General features: G+C 39.0%; 1 protein-coding gene across 1 annotated transcript; it reads right to left on the bottom strand.

The window, feature by feature from the left end:
- Window positions 1-4,589: 4,589 nt before the first annotated feature.
- LOC148049891 (vomeronasal type-2 receptor 26-like) lies at window positions 4,590-12,133 on the bottom strand. Its single transcript, XM_087705121.1, has 7 exons — window positions 12,019-12,133; window positions 11,408-11,549; window positions 10,120-10,349; window positions 8,770-9,605; window positions 6,809-7,027; window positions 6,148-6,277; window positions 4,590-5,494 (listed from the first exon to the last, which is right to left on the bottom strand). Exons 1-7 carry the CDS (start codon window positions 12,131-12,133, stop codon window positions 4,590-4,592), a joined length of 2,577 nt encoding a protein of 858 aa, XP_087561247.1.
- Between the last annotated feature and the right edge of the window lie 8,783 nt (window positions 12,134-20,916).

The following is a 20,916-nucleotide window of genomic DNA, read 5'->3' as shown; positions in this document are numbered from 1 at the left end:
ATTCTGGAAAAAAATAATCAAGCAACAAATTAGTGAACACCTAGAAGCAAACTAAGTAAGCCAACATGGGTTTGTCAAAAACAGATCATGCCAGACTAATCTTATTGCATTCTTTGACAAAGTGACAAAATTAGTGGACCAGAGGAATGCCATCGATATAGTTTACTTGGACTTCAGTAAGGCATTTGATAAGGTGGACAATAACCTACTACTAGATAAAGTAGAAGAAAGTGGGTTAGGCAGCATCACCACCAGATGAATTCGTAACTGGCTGACCAACCGCACTCAACATGTAGTGCTCAATGGAACTGCATCTTCATGGAGGGAAGTATGCAGTGGAATACCCCAAGGCTCTGTTTTGGGCCCAGTACTCTTCAACATCTTCATCAATGATTTGGATGAGGGAATAAATGGGGAACACATCAAATTTGCAGATGACACCAAGCTGGCAGGAATAGCCAACACTCCAGAAGTGAGGCTTACAGAAGGATCTGGACAAACTTGAAAATTGGGCCCTATCTAATAAAATGACATTCAATAGTGAAAAGAATAAAGTCCTACATTTAGGCAAGAAAAACAAAATGTACAAGTACAGTATAGGTGGTACCTTGCTCAATAGTAGTAAGTGTGAGAGAGATATTGGAGTCCTAGTGGACAATAATTTAAATATGAGCCAGCTGTGTGCAGCAGCTGCCAAAAAAGCCAACACAGTTCTAGGCTGCATAAACAGAGGGATAGAATCAAGATCACATGAAGTGTTAATACCATTTTATAATGCCTTGGTAAGGCCACACTTGGACTACTGCATTCAGTTTTGGTCGCCATGATGTAGAAAAGATGTGGAGACTCTAAAAAGAGTGCAGAGAAGAGCAACAAAGATGATTAGGGGACTGGAGGCTAAAACATATGAAGAACGGTTGCAGGAACTTGGTATGTCTAGTTTAATAAAAAGAAGGACTAGGGGAGACATGATAGCAGTGTTCCAATATCTCAGGGGTTACCACAAAGAAGAGGTAGTCAAAGTATTCTCCAAGGCACCTGAGTGTAGAACAAGAAGCAATGGGTGGAAACTAATCAAGGAGAGAAGCAACTTAGAACTGGGGATGAGTGTAGGATGAGGGTGGAGATTTGTTCTCTGAGTTTGTGGGTTGGTTTACAAACGTTTCTTTACCAGGCTAAGTAACATCATCACATCTTCAGTGGAATGATACATGTGGGAACCAACCCCCAAGCTTGGAGAATGAACCTCCACCCTCAGGACTATATGTGTCCAGTATTGTCAGCTGGTGTAGGAAGGATTCCATCACCCATGGTAAACACTTGACTGATGGGGGTAATAAGAATGGGCGCAATGTGTTTGTTATGTGCTTCTTTCCTTTCTCTGAAGATGGTTCCAGTCAGTGTTGCTTGGAAGGGAGAGATTGAGCCCAAAATGCTGATTCTTTAGTTGGCTCAGTGAGGTCTTCTCAGTTCCAGCTCAGAGGTCAACTGTAGGTTGATGATGTTCAGTTCTACAAGCATTGACTGACAAAGCAATGCAGTCAATGTTTTGTCCAGGTGCTTGAAGGCTGTTGGAAGGGGAGGAAAAATCTCAGTTTGAATCCTAGCAAAACTAAGCAGCTGTGGAAGATTGGTCCATTCAGGACTTTCCCTCTTTGGTCCTGCATGATGCTACACTGCCTTGTGGTGTGATATCGGTCTGTGTGTGTGTGTCCCACTTGATTCTCAGTTCCTGCTCAAGAATCGGATCCTTTTCTGTTGCTGCCCCTGTTCTCTGGAGGTTTTGTTTTGTCTATTTATTTAAAATATTTATAGAGCCTCCCACCTTCCAGGACACTGTCAGCTTTGCCTGAGAAACTAGATCTGCTTCTTGTGTCCCACAAGCTATTAAAAATTGATTTATTCTGGAATGTATTTGGTGTTTAATGCCTTGCCCTCAATCCATACTAGTGTCTGTTTATTTCTTTGTTAGTAAAACATAAATTCAACACAAAAATAGTTTGTCACAAAAGCAACTGCCTGAGAAGGATCCTGGATTGGTCCTGAAAGACAAAAATGAAAATGGAAGCAGTACACTCCATCCCATAAATGGGTAGACCAGGTTGCCCTGGCAAAAAAAAAAAATCCTTGCTCTCAATTTCATTGGTTTTATAGGAAATACGGCTAAACTCAGCATAGCTCTTCATACCTTTCCCTTCCTTCAGGCCACCATAGTTTCCCCCAAAATCTGTACAGCACAAAATAATTGCCCTTCCTTCTTTCACGTTCTTTTGGGAGTCTCCCCTCAATTCCCCCCATCCATGACCTTTTTTTTTCCAGATGGCAAATGGGAACAAAGGTTCTGCAACACTCTGGCAAGGGCTTCTTCTGAATAGTTTGCTCCAGAGGTGGTATTCAGCCAGTTCTGACCGCTTCTGGCAAACAAGTAGTGAAAAATTTGAGTAGTTTGGAGAACCAGCAAATACCACCTCTGGCTTGCCCTGCCCCCATCTATCCTCTGCCTCCCAAATCACAGATGATCTGAGTCACAGCTGATTGGCTGGGTCTTCTTATGTTGCCTTGCACCAGAGAATGGAGCTGGAAAGCAGGTTAGTGGAGTGGGGAGGGAATGGGGATTTTACAGTATCCTTCCCCCGGAATTGGGTGAAAATGGAGATTTTACAGTATCCTTGCCCTGGAGTGGTGTTGGAATGGATAGTTTACAGTATTCTTCCCCTGGGGTGGTGTTGGAATGGAGATTTTACAGTATCCTTCCCCTGGACTTGGGCTGAAATGGAGATTTGACATTATCTTTGCCCTGGAATGGGATGGAAATGGAGATTTTGCAGTATCCTTTTCCTGCCACACCCACTAAGCCATGCCCACCAAGCCACACACACAGAACTGCTAGTAAAAAAATTGAATTCCACCATTGGTTCGCTCAATTCCTCTGCCAAATACAACTGTTTTGGTATTTGGTATATTAATTTGCAAATACATTCAACAAGTATGTATTTCAAATCTAGGAAACAATTATTTTGACTTCTGAGAAAATATTTATTGTCATTCATGCTTCTTTCCTTTCTTCCATTCATCTCTTTGTCCTTCCTTCTTCATCAATAAAAAGTAGCAACAATTAGCAGGGACAGAAAAATATTGTTAATATCTACTTTTAATATCTACTATTGTTATTATCTTACATCTTCATAAAGTATTTTTCAATTAATAAAGAGAAAAACAATGTGGATTATTTGAATTCTATAATTTATTTTAAAATAACTAGTAATCAGTTGAATGAAAAAATTAATAAGAAATTCAGCAAACTTTCAGTGATCTATGGAAACAAACGTGCTTAAAAATAACAATAGTAAATCCACCCCAACATATTTTCTTAGACACTTTTGATTCAAATAAATCCATCATTTTGGAAAGGAATATTTACATCTTTAACGTCCAGATTTATTTCCAAGATGATCAACTCAAGGGGATCGACTCAGAAGAGGATCTGGATTGGGGTGAACAAACTCGTACTCAATCCTGACAAGACTGATTGACTGTGGATGTTGCCCCCAAGGGACAGTCCAGACAGTCCATCCTTGATTCTGGGGGTGTGGGGTGAAAACTTACACCCCTCAGACAGGGTCCGCAATTTGGGAGTCCTCCTGGATTCACAGCTGACACTGGAACACCATTTGTCCGCTGTGACCAGGGGGACCTTAGCCCAGGTTCACCTGGTGCATCAATTGCGGCCCTACTTGGATCGGGGGGCACTCCAAACGGTCACTCACACCCTAGTCACCTCAAGTCTGGATTACTGCAACACGCTCTACATGGGGCTACCCTTGAAAAGTGTTCGGAGACTGCAACTAATGCAGAATGCAGCCGTGTGAGCGATACTGGGTGTACTTAGGTACACCCACGTTACACCGATCCTCCGCGAGCTGCACTGGCTACCTATTGGTCTCTGGATGCAATTCAAGGTGTTGGTTATTACCTTTAAAGCCCTACAAGGCTTAGGGCCAGCATACCTGCGAGACCGCCTACTGCAACACTCCTCCCAACGGCCGCTGAGATCCCACAGGGTGGGCCTCCTTCAGATGCCGTCAGCCAGACAATGCTGGCTGGCGGCTCCCCAGAGGAGAGCCTTCTCTGTGGCTGCTCCGACCTTTTGGAACGAGCTACCCCCAGAAATCCGGACCTTACCCACTCTCATGGCCTTCAGAAAAGCTGTTAAAACATGGCTATTCCGACAGGCCTGGGGCTGTTGACCTCATTGTTGAGGTCCAGCCCTGATCGTAACGAATTTATGCATGTTGATTTTAACCTGTTTTTATTTTCATTTTTTATTATTTCTTTTTCTTTTGTTGTAAGCCGCCCGGAGTCCTCTGGGATTGGGCGCCCTATAAATTGATTAAATAAATAAAAATAAATAAGAGAAAATTAATAAAATAAAATAAAATGTAAGTGACTGTTTCAGATTAACAGATACTTTGTAATGGTTTGCATCATCTGATTATTTCATGGAAAAGCCCTTTCCTCATTTCATATTTTAAAGAAAGCTGATAAAAAAAGTCCAAAAATCAAAAAAAAGTTCTCAGAAACTACATTAGTCAGAGATTCTTGGGTCTCATTATGTTTTCTCTACAATTTAGATCGGGTCTCAGTAGAATAATATAACATTTGGGGAAAAAGATGCAAGCCAAGAGACCAGCCCCAGATGCTAAGATGGAGAAGATCTCCACGGCCACCATAGACTTTCCTTTGGTGCTCAGATAGGTGGGGATGAAGGTGATCCAAACACTGCAGAAGATCAGCATGCTGAAAGTAATGAACTTGGCTTCGTTAAAGCTGTCAGGCAAGTTTCTAGCCAGAAAGGCCACAGTGAAACTCACAAGGGCCAGAAAACCCAGGTAGGCCAGGACAGTGTAAAACATTAAAGCTGAGCCTTCATTACATTCCAAGATGACCTCTCCAGTCAAGGAGTGGAAATCAAAATTGGGAAATGGGGAAGTGGTTATCAGCCAGGTGGCACAAAGAAGTGCCTGGATCAGGGGACAGCCTAATACAATGGAGTTGGTCAGTGGTTTTCCTAAGAACTTCCTTGCCCTGTTTCCTGGTTTGGTGGCCATGAAGGCAAGAACCACCATGACAGTTTTTGCCAAAACAGAGGAAACCGCAAGGGAAAACAGAATGGCAAAGGCTGTTTGTCGGAAGAGACAGGTGAGTATCCGAGGTCGCCCAATGAAAAGGAAGGAGCAGAGAAAGCAGAGCAGGAGAGAGACTAGGAGGATGTAGGTGAGATCTCGGTTGTTGGCCTTGACAATTGGCGTGTCATGATGTTTATGGAAAACCACCAGGACTGCAGATGTGGTCACAGAGAGAAAAAGAGCAAGAGAAACCAAGATGTATCCCAGAGTCTCTTGATATGAGAGGAAGTGGAGCATCTTGGCAATGCAGTGGTCCTTGTCCTTGTTGGGATACTGGTCTTCTGGACAGGGGTCACAGTGAGCTGCATCTGAAATCAAGAGTCATTTTGTATTTCATGATGGATCAAAAAGGGTTAATCAACCTTTCCTATTGGCCCTGATGACAGGTTAGCTAGAGGCAAGGATGTTTTAACCTCTTTGGCTCAAATTCTCTGCTTTGTGTTTTCAATTACACTTTCAGGATTTTGTTGCAGAGGAGAATACACAGATATAGCTGGATATAACTTCTCATTCCCCAACATGTCTATCATTTTCCTGGGACTGAACAATGATATTCTAGATAATAAATAATAGAGCTTGAACCTCACACTCCTTCATGAAAAGATTTGTAGTGGGATTTCCCAATGGGTTGTAAGAGAAGGAGTAGAAAGTCAAGGAGGCAACACATGAAGAGCACCAAGGATTCCTCAACACATGAATTGTGTCCCAAACTACCTTGCATTAAATTGCTGAGCAGCAGGACAGGTTGTCTCCTCAGGACAACCTCAGGACAACCCTGACACAGGTGGCCTGGGGTGGGAGGTGGGCAGGATAGTTTAGATCCATGAAATCAGAATTTCTGCTGAAAAAACATGACTATGTTGAAGAATGTCAATTTATGAAAAATAAGAACAAAATTGATATTTGCTTCTACTGAGTGGTTTCCTGGATCACAGAAGATCTAGATTAAAATTTATTCTACCTGTCTGATTAGAAATGGTCCCTTCTGGACAAGGGTTGCATCGATAGCAGCAGACCTGCTCTCCCTCTGGAACACTCCTCTTCTTTCCTGCATGGCACCTCTTCATGCCACACCGGCCAAAAGGCACTTTCTGAAAGAGAATAAGGAGATGCTTGAGATGGTATAAGCAACAAACATGCTTCACTGATTCATTTGTACATTTCTGTTTCCATTATCAAAATGTCTTCAAAAGAAATGGTTAACTGGGCTCTAGCAGAAACTTGGAAAAGGCACAGGGAGATTAAGGGCCATTCCATTCCAGACCACCAATGGATGCTGGAGATTGTAACTGGGGCTTGACATGCAATGGAAGGGTCATGAATTGAGCTATAACTTTTCTGAAGCAAACACTGATGGAGATCCAACTGAATGGGAATGGTCCATGGAAACCACTATTGGCTGCTTCATCTGCATCCTGGGTATCAAGTAGAATTTCTTCCTAATCTCAACCCTTTTGGATCTGTCACAAATCAGACCTCAAATATGTTACATGCAAAGTTGTTTTGTCATCAAATCGTTGCCAAAGTTTTGATTCAGTAACCTGTTCTCCAGTAAGGGAGATGTTTTGAATCCCCAGAAGAAAATGACTCTTTTGCTGCATTTATTTTAACTTCCAGCTCACCCTTTTTGTCCAGACAATTGCATCAGAGTTAATGTTGAAATCCTGGCCTGGGGGAGCTGCAGGTTCTACCTGTCCAACTTTTCTGTGGACAAAAGATAGATTGGGGAAGAAAACCCAGTTGAGAAGATCATAACGAGCAGATCCCAGTCCACTTTCTGAGAAGGAGATTTCATCACCAGCACTGTTGTTGAAGTGGACCTTCCTCAAATAGGGAAGAAGCTGAATGAAAAGAAATTGGAGTAACTGGTTTCTATCATTGTGTGATGGCCCTCATATTAGGGGATTCGTATCTATCTGAGAATCTAGAAGAGTTTTCTTGTTGAAGATCTGAGCAATCTAGAATAACATCAATTTTTAACTACTTTCCTTACAAAAGTTTATCTTTTGAATTGGCCATTTGTATTACAGCTACTTCAGCTGCAATTTTATCAGAATGGTGTCTACATACAAATATGTCAAATTCAAAATTCCTTGTATGATCTTGCTTCTGTGATACTAGGCTCTTTTTAAATGTTGCCTTTGGCCCAAAGTCTTGAAAATGAGTAATGCATTTTAGGAATGATTAAATCATTTCTACCACATTGGTGTAGAATCCCAGTGACTTTCTCTAGCTGAAAATCAAGGAAAGCAGAATGTGGGAACAAGATATGACCAAGTGGGGCCATGTGAAGGAATTTCCTGCCCCAGTTTGTTATTCTACTGTCCAGGAGAGGCCCATTAACCTTTGATGCCGAATTGTGTGTTTCCTTTTTCCCTTCTTGCCATTTTCTTCCATTAATGGAGCAATTGTTTCCTTGACTTTTTTCTTCTTATTTAAATGTTGAAATAAGTTGCCAATTAGCAAACATTCCTTCTTTGTTTCTGTTCTGCTGATACTCCCTTCACTCCGCTAAGGATTTGTTTTCCACACAGCGCTTGCCCTGATTTGTGGCTTCACTGAAATAAAAACATCTGACGAATTTCAGACTAGGTTGAGTCCAGTTCTGTGTGGTAAATTTGACAAAGGTTGCTTGGACACAACAAGCTGTTCAGTACAACATGTTGCAAACTAAAGACACGAGGAAGGTCACACAGCATGCTAAGCCATAGAAACACAAACCAAGATTAAAATCAACTGAGTTTACTATCTTTTAAAAAAGTAGTACAAGATTGGAAAATGAGGAGAAATCTGGACCACAGAATCACCAAAAGTCAGGCACGATGGATATCATCATCATCATCATCATCATCATCATCATCATCATCATCATCATCATCATGGGTACATCCAGAAGAAAACTGAGGTGGTTCTGCAAATATGCCCACTAGGACTGTTGAAGCATCTGGTCAAATTGCTATCTTGCTCTTTGTTCTTTCTTGCTCTGGGATGGTACTTCCTCTCTGGGTTGACCACTTTATGAAACTCAGACAATCTCTGAAGACCTTTGAAGAACTTTTAGGAAGGTCTTTCTACATGAACCTGATGGGCAACAGTCTTGGTTTATTCCTCTTCTCCGCTCCACCTCTCTCAACAAAATATTGTGCTTAATTCACTTTACTGTTGTTTTCTGCTTAAATATTATTTCAGTCTGGTTTGATGCAGTGATATGATGCCATGCATATATTTGATGAAAGAAATACACATTGTGAGTTTCCTATTTAAAGATGATGATGATGATGATGATGATGATGATGATGATGATGATGATGATGATGATTGCAGAAATTACCTTTCCTGACTGGACATTGGATCACTCTTGATAATCTTCCATTTATTACTTCCTATCCTGCTCTCAGTTACTTTTGAATATAGGTTGACCCATCATTTGTGTTTTTGTTAATAATTACTGTTTTAATCTGGTTTGATGCAGAATTGATGCAGTGATATGATGCCATAGAATTGTTTAATTCATGAAATACACATGGGGATCTTCCTCTCTAAGCATCTGTGTCCTGTATTAAAATAAAGTCACAGAACTTACCTGCCATGACTGGACATTTGAGATCTTCTTTCCAAGACTGGATCCATGCATGGAGTGTAACGCATGTGCCACAGCATAAATGGCATTGTAGATGTTGTAACTTTCCCCTATCATGCTTGTTTCAAACACATAAGATGGCAGATTCCGTAAATCCTCCTTTCCTGTACATGGTTTCATCCCCTTTGGATGGGTCCTGCCTGGTTTAGGGATGTTGCAGCCAAAGATCTTTTCCCACCACATTGGGAGAAAAATGTCCCCTTGTGGGTTCAAAGGGTCTAAAGACAGGAGAAAACGGCTGAATTCTGAGACATCCCCAGTGTGGTCCCTAAAATGCAAAGCTCCATGGAAGGGCTTTATACTTTTCAATAAGTATTGAGAGTTTAACACATTAAGTTTCCAACTGGATGTAAAGATCCAGACTTTCAGAAATGATGCATTTCTCTCGGTTTCATAAACAACCATAACTCCCTGTACATTTGCAATAGTATTGGAGTCTGCAAACAAAACAATCACTTCACCTATTGACCATGTGTTAAAAATTTGAAGTAATTTCGAATCTGAAGTAGCAGCAAAATCAGATTTCATAATTTCAGTGAAGGCCAGGCAGATCTCCTTCTCCTTCAGCATTGGCACCAGAGAGGAGATGAAATGTTCTCCACTGTCATTTTCAGGGGCCACCAGCCCAATCCAGTTCCACTGGAAATACAGGAGCAGCTGGGCTATACCCACATACTGAGGAAATTCCCTGGGATTAATCTGGAAGAAGGACGGATAAACTCTTCTGCCTCCCTGAGTGTACTCAGAGCCAACACCAAGCTGGAGAAAAGGAGAATCTTCTTGAAAAGACAAAGTACATTTTAATGCTGATTTTAAGGGTCCCCATTGTGGTTTATTGCCCCACCAGTCACAGTTTATCTACTTTGAGTGGGTGGTTTCATCTTTCTCCCTTCTTAGGAAGAGCCACCAGTTATCTGTTTTTCCTGGTTGTGATAGATCAGAAGTCAAAGGAACAAATCCTAAATCTGATACAGAGAAGAAATTGCACTGAAAGGTGAGAATGATGATAAACATCTATGAAAGTCAGGAACAAATTCCTCTTGCAGAATTATATCAATATGGCTTTGTGGTTATATAAAAATATATCTTGACATATAAAATCCAGAAATCAATTCAAATTGGGGTGGATTATTTAAGGCAAATACCATTGATATCCCCCCCCCAACAACAACTTTGCTTTCATCCTTGCCTTCTATATGTTTGTCTACTCCATACTGTAATCCCCGCTTACCTGTGGGACCTTGAAGATGCTGAAGATGGAGGCCATCTGCCTTGAGGATTTGGGGCCCTCACCCCCAATGACGGAGAGAAGGGTGTCCTGCCTGTCACATTTATAACCTGGAACCATTCGGCCTCGTGTGGAGAGAAGGGAGAGGCTGTGTGAGGAAATGTGCCTATGAAAGTTGCTATTCTCATAGAAGTGGAAGCCAAGGGTGATGTTGGGCAGGAGATCCAGATCCTTGTTCACCTCCATGACAGTAAACACCAAGGCTAGGGAGTACTGGTAGTTTGGGGGTGTGACTCTGTAATGAGAAAAATATTGGGGATCATTGTATTTTGTGTGCTATTGAAGTTGGCATTGCCTTTTTTGGATGTCCTTGGAACAGAAAGTCACAAGTTTAATTGGTTTTTTTTGGAGGGGGGTAAGGATGTTCCTTGATTCAACTTGAGTGGATTTCTGAGTAAAGCGAAAACCCAGGTCTTCCTTATCTCAGATCTTTTTATCCCCCCTCTTTTGTTCTCCCTCCTTCCTTCACTTGGTCTGAAATCCTCCCTAGTTGTTCTTCTTCTTCCCTAATCATTTTCTTCCTCTCCCGGAGCAGCTTCTTCAGGTCTGAGCAAAAGACTCCAGTGAGGGTCAAAACACAGACTCACTAAGGGCCATTATTCATGAGCTCTGCTCATGAGCCTATTTCTTGAATTTGCCTCTTTATTGAGACAAGGACTAAGATCTGAAGAACCCCAGAATGAGTATTTCTTAAAAGAGGGCCTGAATCCAAAAGAAAGAAAACAATCACCTACATCTTTCCTCTTCAGGTGAAACTTACGTGACTTCATTACCTAGATGGAATGGGTCCTTTTGAAAATCTGGGATTGTGAACAGCAGAGAGGTGAGCAGGGGCAAATTCCCTCCAATAATCAGATCACCAGGCCTGTAAAATTCCCATGGATCTCGAAAGTTAAACAATTTTTGGGATGCACATACGGTTTGAATCTCCTTAGCAGCAATTGAGGGAAGGAGCCAGAGGAGCAGAAGCAGCAGGATAGGCAGCCCAGCCATTCTTCTCACCTTCCCTCCTAGATCAGAAATCAAGGTTTGTGCAGAAGCTGAATTGCAGGGAGCACTTGAAATCTCAGCAGAGTTTTAACACAATAGACAGCTTTGGTGCCTTTTAGATGGCCCCAGGACAAATTTATCTGCTGTCTCTTTGTAGTAACACATTTGTATTATGTCACTTTATTTCTTCTTATCTGTCATATTCTGAAATTAAACTATGTGCTGTATTTTATACTATTTTAATGATAAGGTTGCAAGACTAATCAATCAATAAAATACTGTATCAACCATGCTTTCTCTTACCTGTCTTTGTGCTTTGATATGAAGGCCAGGTGAGTCTCACCAAACCCTGGAGTTAGCTCTATGGTAGACAAGGCAAGGTCTCCCAGCAGTGTGAGAATGTAGAACATACATTTGAAAGCAGAATTAACTTTGGAAATTTTTTCTGGATTGAAATCCACAGGGGATACAATATGAATTACAGTTCTTCTGATAATTGCAAGGAAAAGCCATTGTCCTACCCACTGAGCAATGGATGTTGTTTGTACATCAGATAGGAAAAAACATGTTTTTGTCCCCTGTAGCTAATCCACAGAGCAGAGCAATCATGCCAACATTTAGATGGAATAAGACGTTTAGTTATATCCACAAGACAGGGGGGGATGGAATGGATGGATTGATCAAGTTTATATGGCCACCCATCTCATGCAAAGTGATTCTGAACAGCATACAACAGTCCAGTAAAATTGTTAACAAAGAAGACAATCATTGCTTAAAACCTTTATACAACATTTATTAAAAAGAATTGAAATTATCAGGGTCCCCAAGGCTGCTAGCATGACCAGCTCTGAGGGAACTTCAGAAGCTCAGGAGTGATGAGGCCACCAATGCAGCTCAGCAAGCAAAGGTCCTACCAGAAACATAACTGCTCTTGCTAATGCAGTTTGCACCAGCTGAAATTTCTGGATACTCTTCAAGGAAAGGCCCATATGGAACACATTGCAATAATCCAACCGAGAGGTTGGACATCCTTTGTCCTAGAATGGGTGCAACTGGCACATAAAAAAAGTTGCGTAAAGGCCCTTCTAGCCATAACTGCCACTTGATCCTCAAGCAGGAGTTGTGAGTCCAGGAAGACCACAAAGCTCTCACAGGTCTGTTTGGGGCAATGCAATGCCACCCAGCACCATAGATGATGTAGTCCTAGAACTAGAGATCCCCCAAACCCAAAGCCATTCAGTCTTGCTGGGGTTCCTTAGAAGCCTGTTTTTCCCCATGCAGACACTCACAGCCTCCGGATAGCAGGACAGGACATGAACAACACTGCTTTATTTGCCAGAAGCACCAATCTTCAATTGGATGTCATCAGCATTTTGAGGATACCTCACCACATGGAGATGGATGAGGTTACCCTGGGGTCTCATGCAGATGTGGAATAGGAGAGGGGCCAGCAGTGGCCCCTGTGGCACCTCACATAAAGAAGGTCGAGGGTGTGGTCTCTCCTCCACAATTGTCATTGAGTCAGTTAAGACAAGGATGGACACAGTATCTTAGCTGTTCACTTCATTCTTCTGGGCCTAGAACTCTACTGTTTTTCCTGGGATCTGCTGGAGCTCTTCTACCAGTTTAGGAGTCACCACCCAAAATATCCCTATCACTAGGACCACTTTTGCCTTGACTTTCCACATCCTCTCCTTTAGACCCTGGGACTTTTTCAGTGTCCCATCCTCCTTCTTCCCAATCTTGCTGTCATTTACAGATACTGATTAACAGAGTTGTAAGGGACCTTGTAGGTCATTTGGTCCAACACACCACCCAAGAAGACACTATACCATTTTTGACAGATGGCAGTCTCGTCTTGCAAGCTTCCAGCGATGAAGCTCCCACAACTTCTGAAGGCAACTTCTGTTCCATTGGACACTGCTTTATCTATCCCCACCTCTGTCCTCTTCTCTATGACCTCTGTGACCTCTATGTCTGGTTCATTGGCTAGGACCTGCCTGTCTACTTTGATCTGGAAGTCACAGAGGAGCTTAGCCCTCTTATTCTTCACAACTTTGTGTGGAAGGTCACAACTGGGTTTTAGAAGATTTAGCCCATACACTGTCCATATGTTCCGGTTCCAACTACTTGGTGGTGTCATTCTGTGTATGCTGTCCCTACCTGCATCTTATACCCTGTCACTTATGTATTGAATTCTCTCTGAGGCTGGATGCAATATTGAGGTGTGATCTACCTCAATAGGGATCCATATCCATTGAGTCGGAAATGACTTTTGGTAATTCCATGGGCCAGGTCTCTCCATATCTGCTGAGCCTGCATGTCAACCTCTATATTGCTTGCTATTGGCTGCCATAGTAATGGTGAGGGAGGGGGTTCGGTATTTTGGAGGGGAATTGTGCTGGATGAATTTTGTTCTCACCATTTTCTGCACATGTTGAATGGTAAGGTCTGGTCAAGGTCAACCATCTCTGCATACCAGATGGATGAGGCCACCTGAAGATGCACTCCACATGACACCCTTTGGGGGCTGGAGATTGGACATTTAGCTTGGGGCTGTTGGGCGAAGGGATTTGGGTAAACCTTTGATATGTACAATTTTTGCGCCTTTAGTCTCAGATCTTGCTTTACTTTCACTGTTTTCACTTCATATCCAGTAAAAGTACCTTTTCTATGAAACAATGGAGTTGGGGGTTTCCTTTCTTGGATTTTGAAGGAGGCACATCTGATATTAAGCAAGATCTCTTTGCAGCCATACCAGAGTTAAAGCTACTGGGGGGGGAGGGTATTGCACAAATCATGTCTAATCAATGCGACCAGGAGGACCTGGGTGATGCTGGATCCCCTCCTCCCCTTGCTTGTTCTGGCTGGGAAGATACGGAGTGGATGGCTGAACTGAAACTTTTTTTTTGAAACAAACGTTTATTTTTTGTTACATATTTTAACTTCTTTTATAAACAAAGTATTTCAGTGAAGGCCAGGCAGATCTCCTTCTCCTTGAGCATTGGCATCAGAGATGAGACAAAATATTCTCCACTGTTATCTTTGTTGGCCACCAGTCCAACCCAGTTCCATTGGAAATACAGGAGCAGCTGGACTAAACCCTCATACTGAGCAGATTCACTGGGATTAATCTGGAAAAAGGAAGAATAAACTCTTCTGTCTTCTTGAGTGAACTCAAAGCGAACACCAAGCTGTAGAATGTGAGAATGTTCTTTAAAAAAACAAAGTTAAATTTTACTGTGACTTTAAAATTCACTATTGTGTAGTTAGCTGCTGATTCTGTTCTACAGAGGAATCATTGAGTCTGTCGTCTGCATCTCTATAACTGTCTGGTTTGGTTCTGCAACCCAACAAGACAGACACAGACTTCAAAGGATAATCAGAACTGCAGAAAAAACAATTACTGCCAACCTGCCTTCCGCTGAGGACCTGCACACTGCACGAGTCAAAAAGAGGACAGTGAAAATATTTACAGACCCCTCATATCCTGGACATAAATTGTTTCAACTCCTACGCTCAAAACAACACTATAGAGCACTGCACACCAAGACAACTAGACACAAGAACATTTTTTCCCAAAACACCATAACTCTGCTAATTCTCATACCACTGCCAAACTATTCACTAAGTCTGCATTTCTATTAGTCTTCTCATTGTTCCTATCACCCATCTCCTCCCACTTAAGACTGCAGGACTGTAACTTTGTTGCTTGTATCCTTATGATTTATATTGATATTGTTTCCTGATTGCTTATTTGTATCCTATTTCTATCATTAAGTGTTGTGCCTCATGATTCTTGATGGGGTTTTTTGCATTTTTTTATTTTTAAATATACAAAAACAACATTAAAAAAATTCTCATCCATTACATACAGCATGTTGTTTGGTTACAAGTGGTTTTGCATCTATATTCTCAATTACATATACAATCACAGATTTTCCATCTAATATAACTAAATACCTCACTTTCATTGTACAACATATATTCAATTATGATTAATATTTTTTTCTTTTCAATAAACCTAATTTCCTTACATTCTTGATTGACTGTTTAATAACAATATACCTTTATACAATTACTTATTCCATTCTGAATATTTTTACAATATAATTTTTTTACCAACTATTTATATTTGTATATCACTATTTTCAATTATGTATAATCCCACCAATCATCTATTGAGTATGCTTATGTTCATTATTGTCCTTGTACATCATACATTCAAACAAAGATGTTATTCCTTCATTTTTCAACAAGGTATTCTAAATACTCACTTCATATATATATATATATATGAATTTGAACCAATTTTTGATTACTTCCTTATTAAAATTATTTATCAACAACAGGATATCTTTATAATATATACTTAGAGTTATACATTATATCACCAATCCTCTATCAAGTATACATAAATTCATTGTTATCCTTATCCATTTTAAAACAAAAAGTTCTAAATTATTCTTTCTTTCTTTCTTTCTTTCTTTCTTTCTTTCTATCTATCTATCTCTCTCTATCTCTATCTCTATCTCTATCTACACACACACACACACACACACATATATATATGTTATATTTATGCTGATAAATAAATAAAGGGAGACTAGTATAGATCTATTTCAAGCTATTTAGCTCTCATCAGCTAGCCACACCCTTGTTGGGAATCGAACCTATATATATAGTTACAACCCCTGGTATGCCCAAATATGGGAGGAAGTCCACTGCTTCCATTCTCTGTCTATCGGCTCGTCACAAGAGACCATCCAGACAGAAACCCAATATTTTTACTGTTGCCTTTGTTACATTTGTGTTGTATTTGTGCTGATAAATAAATAAAGGGAGATTAGTATAGATCTATTTCAAGCTATTTAGCTCTCATCAGCTAGCCATACCCTTACTGGGATTAGAGTCACATCTGCCTAAAATGCAATACAGCACAGGTTCTAATCCCAGTAAGAGTATGGTTAGCTGATGAGAGCTAAATAGCTTGAAATAGATCTATACTAGTCTCCCTTTATTTATTTATCAGCACAATACAACACAAATGTAACAAAGGCAACAGTAAAAATATTGGGTTTCTGTCTGGATGGTCTCTTGTGACGAGCCGATGGACAGAGAATGGAAGCAGTGGACTTCCTCCCATATTTGGGCATACCAGGGGTTGTAACTCTAAATACATACCCACTCCCTGGCTCAGCTGATAAGGAGAAGAACCCTGTGGCTTAATGGTTAACACATCTGCCTAAGATGCAATACAGCACAGGTTCTAATCCCAATAAGGGTATGGCTAGCTGATGAGAGCTAAATAGCTTGAAATAGATCTATTTATTTATTTATCAGCACAAATACAACATATGTATGTATGTATGTATGTATGTATGTATGTATGTATATATATATGTATGTATATATGTATGTGTGTGTGTGTGTGTGTGTATATATATATATATATATATATATATATATATATATATATATATATATATATATATATATATATATATATATATATTTCATTGTATCATTATTAATCTATTTCACAGCATAATTGTATTATAACTTAGCTCATTCAGTTAAAAACATACGTAAGACATTTTTCATTTCCAGGTGTTTTCCCCAATCCACTGATAAAACAAATCCCATATCTTGTAAAATTGTTCATCTTCTTGTTCTCTACTTTCAAATGTCAATTTACTCATTTCAGCACACTCCATTATTTTTCAAATAATTTCTTGTTTTTGTATTAGTTCATTTTTCCATTTTTTTGCAAATACGATTCTGGTTGCTGTTAACACATTTATAATCAAATATTTTAAGTCTTGGTTATAGATTTCTGGTATAATTCCCAATAAAAAGACCTCTGGTTTAAGACCTCTGTTTGTGTATCATTTTCTCCAACCACATGTGGATTTTAGTCCAGTATCTTTTAGCTTCAATGCAAGTCCACCACATGTGATAATATGAGCCCGGTATCTGATGACATTTCCAACACTTTTCTGATTTATTCTTGGACATTCTTGCAATTCTCATTGGGGGTAGATGCCACCTGTAAAACATCTTATACAAATTTTCTCTATATGCAGTAGACATTGTCATTTTATAATTTTGAAACCACAATTTCTGCCATTTCTCTAAATCAATCCCATGCCTAAAGTTTTTCTCCCAAGCTATCATAGTTTCTTTAACTTGTTCCTCTTGTAATTTAACCTCCAATAAATATCCTTATAGTTTTTTAATTACTTTTTCATCAGTACCTGTTAGAATTTTATCTAACTCATTTTGTTGTAAAAACCTTTTGATTTTCTATCTTCATTATATCTAGATTGTATCTGTACATATGAGTACCAATTCATTTCTATCCCTTCTTGTTTCAACTCTTGGATAGATTTGAGTTCACCCTCTGCATTCAATATTTCAACATATCTAACTGTTTGTTCCTTTTTATATATTATTGGATATGAAAATGCTTCAATCGTTGATATCCAGACTGGAATTTTTAAGTAGTGTAATATTTTAACCTTTTCCCAGTTTAACAACAAGGGCTCCCTTATATAATGTCTTCTGAAATAGCCATGTGGTTTAGTTCCCTTATACCATAAAAAAGCATGCCATCCCAACAGTAAATCATGACCTTCTACATTCAATAGTCTAGAGTTTTTTAGTGTTATCCACACATTAATCCACATCAAATTTGTAGCTTGGTAATATAACTCCCAATCAGGTAAGCCCAGTCCTCCTCTAGTTCTAGCATCTTGTAACAGTTTGAGTTTTATTCTTGCTTTTTTCCCTTGCCAGATAAACTTCAAAACTCTTTTATTTAGATCTTGAAAAAAGTCCTTACCCAGTCTGATTGGGATTGTCTGGAACAGGTATAAGATTTTAGGTAGGATATTCATTTTGATTGTAGAGATTCTTCCCATCATTGATAGTTGTAGATTTTGCCATTTCATCAAGTCAGTCACAATTTGTTGTTTTAGTCTAGTATAGTTGTCCTCCTTGAGAGTACTGCATCTAGGTGATAAATATATCCCCAAGTATTTAACCTTGCTTGTGATTTGAATCTGCAAAGCTTCTGACTACTCTTCCTTTTGTCTTGCTGGTGTGTTCTTTGTCATAATCTTTGTTTTGTCTTTGTTTATTTTCAAACCTGCTACTTTTCCACATTCCTCTATTCTTTCTAACAATTTGGGTGCTGTTTCTAGTGGATCTTCAAGAATAAAAACCAAATCATCTGCAAATGCTTGCAGTTTATATTCTTCTTTTTTAATTTTCATTCCTCTCATTTCTTCTTCTCTAATCTTTCTATTTAAAACTTCTAATATGAAAACAAAGAGTAACCTTGCAACCTTGTCTCGTACCTCTCTTTATTTCAATAGAATCTGACAATTCTCCATTTACCATTATCTTTGCTGTTTGTTTATGATCTACCATTCGTATGGTTTGAATAAATTTCTTACCAAAGTTCATCTGCTCCAATTGTACAAACATAAATTGCCAGTTCACGTTGTCAAAGGCCTTCTGTGCATCGAGAAACATCAAAGACATTTGTTTTTCAGGATGACCCTCATAATATTCCAAAGTATTCAAAATTATTCTCATATTGTCTTTAATTTGCCTCTTAGGTAAAAAACCATTTTGGTCTGAGTGGATGAAGCTATTCAAATATTTTTTAAGTCTCTCTGCTAGTATAGACGCAAATAGCTTATAATCTGAATTTAATAAAGGAATTGGACTATAATTCTTAGTTTGTGTTAAATCAGTCCCCTCCATGGGTAGCAATGCAATGTATGCTTCTGACCATGATTTCGGTATTCTACTCTCAGATATCACTTCATTCATGACTTCTAAGAGAGGGAGAGTCAAGGTTTCTTCAAATGTTTTGTAGAATTCCCCAGGTAATCCATCCAGACCTGGGGCTTTTCCATTATTTTGTTTTTTAAGTGCTTTCATTAGATCCATCATTGTTATTTTACTTTCCAACATTGTTCTAGTTTCATCGGATATCTGGGGAAGATTAGCATCCTGTAAATACTTTTTAACTCCTCCCTCTTCCACTTTCTCTTGTTCGTAGAGCTTAGCATAGTAATCTTGTATTATTATTTTTTTCTCAGTGTTTCCATACTGAATTTGTCCTTGTTCATCTCTTAATTGGAATATTTTCTTTGCTTCTCTCTCTTTTTTCAACTTATATGTCAGCCATCTGCCTGGTTTATTTGCATTTTCAAAGTAATTCTGTTTAACGCCTCTAATTTTTTGTTCCAGTTCTTCCTTTTCCAATAGATCCATTTTATGTTTAATTATATCCATTTTTATCTTAACACCGTTTTTGTGGCAATCTCTGTAACTCTCTTTCAAGTATTTTGTAATCATTATCTAAAGCTTTATGCATTTGTCTTTTCTTTAAGTTTCTCTTCCTTGTAAAGTCAATTATCAGACATCTAGTGACAGCCTTCATTGTATCCCAAAGATTCTACATTGATGTATCTTCTTTCCTATTTTCTTTAAAGTAAAGGGCTAGTTCTTTTTCCATTTTTTTGTACAAAGTCTTTTTCTTTCAATACAGTATTATTTAATGTCCATCTAGATCTTGTCCTTTGGCCTTTCCATTTAATTGTGATTGGATTGTGGTCCGCCCAAGTGCTTGCTCCAATCTCAATTTCTTGTATGTTGCAAATCAATTCTGCTGAAGCCCATATCATGTCAATTCTGGAGAATGATGAATGTCTATTTGAATAGAAAGTATATTGTTCCTTTTTGGCATTTCTTTCTCTCCATATATCTTTTAAATTTATTTCATCTATCATCCTGAAGAAAGATTTCAGAAGCAATTTTCTATTTATCTTTATTATTTTGTGTGTTTTATAATCCATGTTCTGGTTCACAATGACATTGAAATATCCCATCATACAAATATCAACATAGTCTAAGTCCAAGATTCTTTTATGCAATTTTTTATAAAATTCATCTTGTTTTTCATTAGGGGCATAGATTCCAATTAGAAGTTTTTTTTTAAATATCCATAACTTCCACCATCAAGATTCTTCCCTCTTCATCTGCATAGATTAATTTTGCTGGAATATTATCTTTAATATAGAAGATCACTCCTCTTTTCTTGCAATTCGCCAGTGCTGAAAACATTTTCCCAAGCTTTGGTTGAGTTAGTAGACGTTCATATCTCTTTTGAATATGTACTTCTTGTAGGCAGATTATGTCAAGTTTTAACTTTTCTAATTTATAAAATGTTTTCTTTCTTTTAATTGCTTAATTAAATCCATTAATATTGATTGTAATCATTTTTCTTTCCTCCATATTTATTCTTTATATACAGGGTTTATAGCTCTAGTAGATCTGGGTTCTCGTTTTTCTCTGCATTTTACACCCCCACCGCACCTTCTTCTTTCTCAATTCCACCTACAGCTCCTTCTACTTTTTCAGTCTCAGTTGTAGGTGCCTCCAGTAGTTGTGCCACTAAATCATCTTTCCCAGTTTTCTCAGCCGTTTCTCTGAAATATTCTGCATAGAAAGTTTCTGCCTTATCAATTGTATCTATCCTGTGTCTTTGTCCCTGCCATGTACATAGTAGACCTTCTGGTATGAGCCATCTGTAATTAACACCTTTTTAAATCCAAACTAGTCAAAAATTGGTATTCTCTTCTCCTCTCTCTCATCTCTCTCGGAATTTGTTTGAGAACTACAATCTCCTTGCCTTTATATTCTAATTTTGTATCTCTCATTTTCTGTAGAATGTGTAATTTGATTGTTTTTTTGGTAAATCTTACATGGACTTCCCTTGGAAGAGCATTTCTCAT

Source organism: Thamnophis sirtalis, unplaced genomic scaffold, assembly GCF_051295495.1.
Source record: "Thamnophis sirtalis isolate CommonGarterSnake01/CBP01778 unplaced genomic scaffold, rThaSir2_p1.2 scaffold_1, whole genome shotgun sequence".
NCBI classification, from domain to species: Eukaryota; Metazoa; Chordata; class Lepidosauria; order Squamata; family Natricidae; genus Thamnophis; species Thamnophis sirtalis.
The sequence above is the reverse complement of the archived record's forward strand: the minus strand, read 5'-3'. Positions and strand labels throughout refer to the sequence as shown.

Excerpts from the sequence above, each read along its gene's own strand:
- LOC148049891 (XM_087705121.1), bottom strand. The coding sequence starts at position 12,133 with ATGTCCAACCTCTCGGTTGGATTATTGCAATGTGTTCCATATGGGCCT. Across the intron at positions 11,550-12,018 it reads CAAGAGCAGTTATGTTTCTG|AAAAAATTTCCAAAGTTAAT; the intron begins GTAGGACCTTTG and ends ATTTCAATCCAG. Across the intron at positions 6,278-6,808 it reads CAATTGTCTGGACAAAAAGG|AAAGTGCCTTTTGGCCGGTG; the intron begins GTGAGCTGGAAG and ends ATTCTCTTTCAG.